General features: G+C 37.5%; 1 protein-coding gene across 1 annotated transcript in view; it reads left to right on the forward strand.

Moving 5' to 3' along the window:
• LOC107713688 (activin receptor type-2B-like) overlaps positions 1 to 5,027 on the forward strand; it is a 15,882-nt gene extending 10,855 nt beyond the window's left edge. Inside the window, exons 9-11 of the mRNA XM_016519271.1 lie at positions 1,916 to 2,054; positions 2,504 to 2,634; positions 3,785 to 5,027. Of these exons, the coding sequence (XP_016374757.1) occupies positions 1,916 to 2,054; positions 2,504 to 2,634; positions 3,785 to 3,991 (477 nt within the window). The 3' untranslated portion in view covers positions 3,992 to 5,027. The remainder of the gene's footprint in view (positions 1 to 1,915; positions 2,055 to 2,503; positions 2,635 to 3,784) is intronic.
• Positions 5,028 to 7,644: the final 2,617 nt, after the last annotated feature.

Genomic DNA, 7,644 nt, shown 5'->3' on the forward strand with positions numbered 1-7,644 from the left:
GTATCTAAAGATATGCATAGAATTTTTGACCAGTGTTATTTTAGTATCAGTGCGGGTTTTTATTAATAGTTTGAATTAGTTTAAATTTTTATGGTTTCTGTTTTATTTCAGTTTTAGTTCAAATGTTGGTTTTGTGTTTTTGTCATTTTTATTAGTGGGGGTTTTTTTGTTTTAGTTTTTTTGTATATCAAGTAAATAATGAAAATGAGCAACGATTCCTTAGGAAATAGTTGAATTAAAATTAAAACTTAATTTAAAAAAATGTCTTTATATTTTATTTCAGTAAGTATTTTATTTCAATATTGAAGTGAATATTGCATTTTATTTAATAAAAAAAAGCCATAATCTTTATTAAAAGCCCAAATTGTATGCATTGCAGGGTTCACTAACAGATTACCTGAAGGGAAACCCGGTGAGCTGGCCTCAGTTGTGCCATATTTCTGCAAGTATGTCCCGTGGCCTGGCGTACCTTCATGAAGACCTTCCTTACCGAGCAGAGGGACCCAAACCCGCCATCGCACACAGGTACATGCGCTGAAGCGAATCTCAAGCTTTTACAACATCAATACAGATCTGAAAGGAAAGTGATGTTTGAGCATTTGATATGTCATTTTAAAAGAGATTTGTAAATATTGTGCTCTTGCTGTATAGTGATAAGCAAGAGGAAGTCTGTAGATACTGGGTGATTTGAACTTTGTGATTTGCAGAGACTTCAAGAGTAAGAATGTCCTGCTCAAGACTGATTTGACCGCAGTGATTGCAGACTTTGGGTTGGCTGTCTGCTTCGAGCCTGGGAAACCGCCTGGAGATACACACGGCCAGGTGAGTGTCTCAAAGATGAAGCCAAGCCTTTGACTACAGTTCAGTCCATCTGCCTCTTCATATCCATGCTAAATATGGGAATTAATGCACTGAAGTTACCTAATAAAAACTCTACTCTTCAGCTCTGGGTTGGTAAAAATAATGTTTTTGAAAGACTGCAGTTATTTGAACAAAATTGAAGTAAAAACGGTAATATTGTGAAATATTATTACAATTTAAAAGAGCTGTTTTATACTTGAATATGTAATTTATTCCTGTGATCAAAGCTGAATTTTCAGCATCATTCAGTGTCACATGATCCTTCAGAAATCATTCTATTATGCTTATTTGCTGCTCAAGAAACATTTCTGATTGTCGATGTTGAAAAAAGTTGTGCTGATTCATATTTGTGGAAACCGTTATACTTTTTTTTTTGTTTGTTTTTTTTTCAAGAAAGAACAGTATTTATTTTGAAACTTTAAAATGTCTTCAACTGTCACTTGTGACAATTTAATTGTGATCAATTTAATGCATCCTTGTTGATTTGCTTAAAAATAGTTGCCGACCCTAAACTTTTTACTGGTAGTGCTTATAAATTTTATTTGTTGGTGTTCTGGTGCATCAATTCAGAATGAATATATGAAGACCAAACAATAATCCGCACACCTAGTCAAAAAATACAATTGCAAGTTTAAAGAACACTAGTCTAGTTTGTCTTATACTTGGCACTGTGTACTGTAAATATTGCTGCTCTTATGATAAAGTGCTTGTGATGTTCCTTATTTGTAAGTGGCTTTGAATAAAAGCATATGCTAAATAAATAAATGTAAGAAATGTGAGGCTTTGAGTCCAAGATCAAATCAATTTCACTGAAGAGTTGTGCAAATACCGTATTGGCCCGAATATAAGACGACCCTGATTATAAGACGACCCCCCTTTTTTCACCACAGAAATGGCAAATGTTTCAGCCTCTTAGTTTTTAGTCTCTTATGATTATTCAGCCATTTTTAAGTGCAAATAAGTGTAAATTTGAAGCACGTCATGATGGTCCCCAGACTCCACTGGGATGGCGGTGTCCAGTGAATCACTGTTTGTGTTTTCTGTCCCGCCGCAGGTGGGAACTCGGCGTTACATGGCTCCAGAGGTGCTGGAGGGAGCCATTAATTTCCAAAGGGATGCCTTCCTAAGGATCGACATGTACGCTCTAGGACTGGTGCTGTGGGAGCTAGTGGCTCGCTGCACTGCCTCCGATGGTGAGTCTGCACAAACATACGGACCTCCGAGCGTGTGTGCGCACCATAGTTTTCATTTTGGAAGTAATGTGTTATATAATCGAATACACACCATAATAATTGAACTTTTAACTACAGAACTGTTAATGTTTTATATCTCTGGCTATAAATTCAGGGAAGTGATTTTTTTTTTTTTGTTTCATACAGATTTTATTAATACAAATTTCCATATATTCTGACCTGAGAAGTATGACCCATGTGAATTATAAAATAGCTAAACAAACTGAAAATGTGTCGTTTTTAGTTGCATTTCAGCCCAAAATGAACAATAACAATCATTTTGATGTTTTACAGTACAATAAGATATAGTTCAGCTTTTCATTTTTTTTGTGTGTGTTTGTCCTTAGCTGATCACGCATGCCTGTGTATTGTGTGTTTTATACAGCTAATGCTGTTGCTGTCTCACTCAGGTCCTGTAGGTGAGTACCAGCTGCCCTTTGAAGAGGAGGTGGGCCAACATCCTTCACTGGAAGACCTTCAAGATGTGGTGGTCCACAAGAAGATGCGGCCCGTCTTTAAAGACTGTTGGATCAAACATCCGGTGAGAATTAATGTACTTTTGAGTAGAAGCTAGAGCCACACAGTTACTTACAGCTCGGCTTGCACCCAAACTAAACTCTGCATCCGCTTTGAGTTTGGGTCACTTTTAAAGTGCATTTGGGAATACAGCATGCACCAACCATCTTCTCAAAATCGTAATAAGTGCATATCAACAAAAGTGAAGCTTTAAAGGCTCCCTGCAGTTTTCTGTCCAAATAAATATTTGATGGTTTGAAGTGAAGACAGAGATAAATATTAGTATTGTAATTTTTTTTATGTTGTCTTAATTTAGTAATTTACTGTAGTAGTAGTAGTAGTAGTAGTAGTAGGGTTGCAAAAATGTGGAACATTTCCAGTAAATTTCGGAAACATTCCAGGATTTTTTTAATTTTTTAATTTTTATTTATTTTTTTTTTTTTGGAATATTCCAGGGATTTTTGTAAAGTTTCCAGAAACTTACCGGAAATTTTCCACCCCTTTGCAAACCTAAGTAGTAGTAGTAATAGCAATATTATTATTCTTACAAAAATTAAATTAAAATTTTGCAACTTATATAATTAAGAAAAATACATTACTGTTGTAAAATGATTCTTAATTGTTCTTTAGTGCTTGATTTTTTTTTTTACAGTGAAATATTGCAATGATTATTTTTTTACTTAGTAATTTATTTTGTAGATTATTTAGATTTTTATTATCACAGTAATATATTGCTGTTATAAATTACATTTGTATTGTAAAATAAAATATAAGGATCTTATTTTAAACTAGTTACATTACTAATATTTATGTCTTGCATTCCTTCCTTTTAAATGTTCAAACCCTCAAGCTTAAAACATTTCAAATTTATGAGCTTTTATTTTAAAGGAATACTACTGAAATATTGTAAACTTCTGCCCACAACAATGTTGAAAATTTCAAGTAAACCTAAGGCACGTTGCGTTCCCAAATGCACATTAAACTCACAGCACATTCAGCGATGGAGTTTATTTTACAGTTATTTAATTTGATAAGCACATTTTGATTAGAAATATTAGAGGCTATTTTTTTCACATGGGCAATGCATGCTGATCCAGCTTGTGACATCTTCCAATTTTGAAATCCTTTAAATAATCTCGACCTAATTTTGACCTCTTTCTCTGCGGTTCGGTCAGGGTTTGGGCCAGTTGTGCGAGACCATCGAGGAGTGCTGGGACCACGACGCAGAGGCGCGACTGTCGGCGGGCTGCGTGGAGGAGCGCATCTCCACCATCTCCAAGACAGCCAACACCATCAACACGTCTACCTCGGAGTGCCTGGTCTCCATGATGATGACGTCCCACAGCGACACGGACCTTCCTCCCAAAGAGTCCAGCACCTGAACGCCCGCCTCCAAACATCAGGGACTGCCAACCACTGCGTTCATCGCCCCAGTAAATGTGAACTTTGCTGCTAATTTGATCGTCATGTATTTCATTTCTTGGATCGCTTTCACCAGCACATTCGTCTACTGTACTCTTCCGAGAGGAAGGCACACACAGAAAAACCTCAACCGAACTCTCAGAGGGCATTCAGGTTATCGTTTCAGACTGCTGGGATATGAGCACACGTTACCTCATCGGATTTAATGCCATTTTTATGTTGTTTTTTTGCCTTCACTCCATGAATACCTCCATCCGAACGCTCGACCCTCGGGTTTTATCAAGACTACGCGACGATCTGATGACTGTTACACAACCTTCCAAGAGCACACAAGGTCATTTTTGTACTCGGTGAATTTTAGTCTAGTTTTAACGTACCCTTTTTTCCTCGAAATGTCTCGTGGGATGTCATTTGTCATGTTTCCGGCAGTGGCGGCAGTTGTCTGGGACACTGGAAGCTGAAGGCAGCGGGACTGTTATGATTCGAGTTGCCTTTCGCAGCATCGGGATTGGTTTTAATGTAGCATCCGCTTGTTGAAGTATCTGAAGTCAGACGTGCCATCAGTTCAGCGTTCGTTGTTTCCGAGTGACAAGAGCTGCAATCGAAGTGTTAGTTCTGCGGCCACGTGAAGAGCAGCGCTGCGTTCCAGGTTTGATTTCAATGTTTCGGTGCATCAGGAAAGCGCGAGATGTTTATCCGCTACACTACTCAGGTAAACTCTGTGCATGTGATTGTGTGACCGCTCACTCTTACAGCAATAGTTCTCAGCATGGTGAATCTCACCAGGAAAAATCTGGGTCATGAGTCACCTGAAAATCGAAACGAAAAATATAGAGTTAAACATTCATGAAAATGTAGCTTGTTTTTAGCGCCAAGATTTTTTGCACTGTGGCATTATTTTCATAACTGTTAAGCCCATCTTAGCATATCATTAGCATAATGCAAAACCAATACTTTAATGAAGATATCACAAATTGATTTTTTTTTTTACTTAATTTAAATTAGTTTAAGGAATTTGGTTCAAGAAAACGACCTTAAATATTTTTACAGGTGTGCTTTTACAAATTTTATATATATATATATTTCCTCGCATCACAGAAATGAGATTCCCGCAATAACGTCAGCGTTGAAGACCATAGTGCTGTACTCTTCACTCATCTCATGGACTCCAGTGTTGTTCAGAAACGGGCAGCTTTTATCAGACTCACTGGTCAGCGTAACACTAACACGATCACTGAATCTCGACCGTCATGCGCTCAGTGATTAGATATACCTCAGATATTGTGACTTTTTTATATATAAATATATCGAAAGTATTTTATTCTGTTTTGTGGTAGCAATATAATTTAATACCCAGCTGCTTTTCTGTGATTTACGGAGATTTTCTGGTGTTTTAGTTTTTAACAGAAGGTGCTCTGAATTTGATTGCCAGGTGCTCGGTGCGTTTCACAAAGTGTTTAGCTTTGAGTCTAGCATCCGCAGGTTCAATGGCTTCTGAGGTTCAGATGAACTGTTCTCTGAGGACATGCAAACCTTCCTCACTTGTGTTTGATTTAGGTTATGTTTGTTTGTTTGTTTGTGTGGTACATGTATCTTCTTCCCTCGTCTCCATCTTATCAATTGAATAAAGTTGGATTTCTCTATTATCAAATCAGGGATTTGAAATATGATTAAAGTATTGCAGTGCAAGTTGTGCAAATTTAGTTGAAGCCAAACTTTGTATGCTATCAGGTGTTGATGTGTGATGTGTATAAATAACGTCATCAGATCTGCTAACTGGTGTAGTTGAAGCATCTTTTATTTCTCTGTTTCACATAAATTAAACCCAGAAGAAGTGTTCTTATGTTAGGACTACCTGAGGAGATTTCCCATGATCCTTTGCTGGCTCTCTGTGGGCTGGCTTCTCATGAAGGATCGGGAATGATGGAGGTCTGTTGATGTGTTTTTACATTTTTACTGCTGCTAATGTAGTAAATGTATGTTGTGTTACCCCAGTTTGGGTCATTTCAGATTCTGCTGCCATGTTCAGTATTTTGTTGAATTAAACATTACCCATGTTTATCACTTACATGTCCTGTTTGCCATTTCTTTTTATTTACAACATTGTGATTTTTTGTGAATTTTAGTGGGGGAAAAAAGAACAACAAAAAAAAAACATAAATGCATTACAATTAAAAGGAAAGACCATAACTGCTGGTCAAGCTTTAAAATATTTATTTTATTTTATTCAAACATAAAAGGCCACAATTGCTGGTCAAACTTGACCTCTAAAAATTTTATTTAATTTAGTTAATTTATTTTTAAGTGTTACATATGTACAAGAAATAATAATAAAATAATAACTGTAAAAAAAATAATAATAAAGATAAAGAAAAGGAAGGACCATGGCTACTGGTCAAACTTAAAATGTTTTATTTTATTCAAATATAAAAGGTCATGACTGCTGGTTAAACTTGTTGAAATATTTTATTTTATTTTAAAGACCTTTACTGCTGGTCAAACTTTACCTCTAAAATGTGTTAAATTTATTTACATTTTATTTTTATTTTTAAAAAATCAGAAAATTAAATTTGTATTGTTTAAATATTCTTCATAATGTTCCAAAAATGATTTTTGACACTTTTTGTTTTACATACCAGACCATTTATGTCAGTGAATCCTATCTAGTTTAGACAAACACATTTTTTTCTACATTAGCTGTGCAGCTTTTTATGCAATTTGTAATTTTACAAATACATTTTTTGGAAAATACATTCAAAATTCACTGTAGTTATGAGGCTTGAGTAATTAGGCTTTTCACGTTCAGTTGTTATGACTCTGTCCAGCACTGGAGGACAGTATGTGTTCAGCTGATCTCTCAGCACGCACACTCATGACTCAGGACGGGAAGGGACAGATGTTGACTGCAAGGTTAGGAGACAGGACATATGGACAGTCCCAAATATTTAATACCCACAGATATAGCTCGCCAGAGTCCTCTGTCCCTGTAAGGATCTACAATAACACAGCACGAATGACAAATGACTGAAATCCTCCTAAATCACAACACAACCTGCTTAAAATAGACATGCTAACCAGTGGCGGAGCCAGAGCTGACATCTGATCGGCCACCCCAATAATTAATATGCTACTATTTCATTTTTTTTGTTTCATCGTACTGTTTCTTTTAGCCGCGAACTCAAGGATGCGACGCGTCTGGTGTTCCGCATCGCGCTTCATCTCATCCAGTTCCAGCCGCTCGCGTCACACGTTCATTTTCTCACGGTGCAGGGGCGACGCCAGAGAATTTTGAACGCAGGTGCTGAGGGGGTGCTAGTGTAACGGAGGCCAGCGAGTAGGTGCTGTGCAGGTCAACCTCACTCCCCTGATCTCAAGAGACGCACTAGCGACTGACTCTAGAGGCTGCAGTCCTTAGCCCCCTTGTTAGTGCATCCGCCTCCCATGCCGGAGACCCACTCGGAACAACAACGAGGTGTGGTGGTGAGGACCCAGGGGAGAGGGGTTACATTGGTGCCGTGACCCGGAGGGGAGTGAGGTTTAGAGGGGTGAGTGTAACGGAGGCCAGCGAGTAGGTGCTGTGCAGGTAAACCTCACTCCCCTGATCTCAAGAGAC

This window comes from Sinocyclocheilus rhinocerous, unplaced genomic scaffold, assembly GCF_001515625.1.
Source record: "Sinocyclocheilus rhinocerous isolate Xijiao unplaced genomic scaffold, SAMN03320098_v1.1 scaffold898, whole genome shotgun sequence".
Lineage (NCBI taxonomy): Eukaryota > Metazoa > Chordata > Actinopteri > Cypriniformes > Cyprinidae > Sinocyclocheilus > Sinocyclocheilus rhinocerous.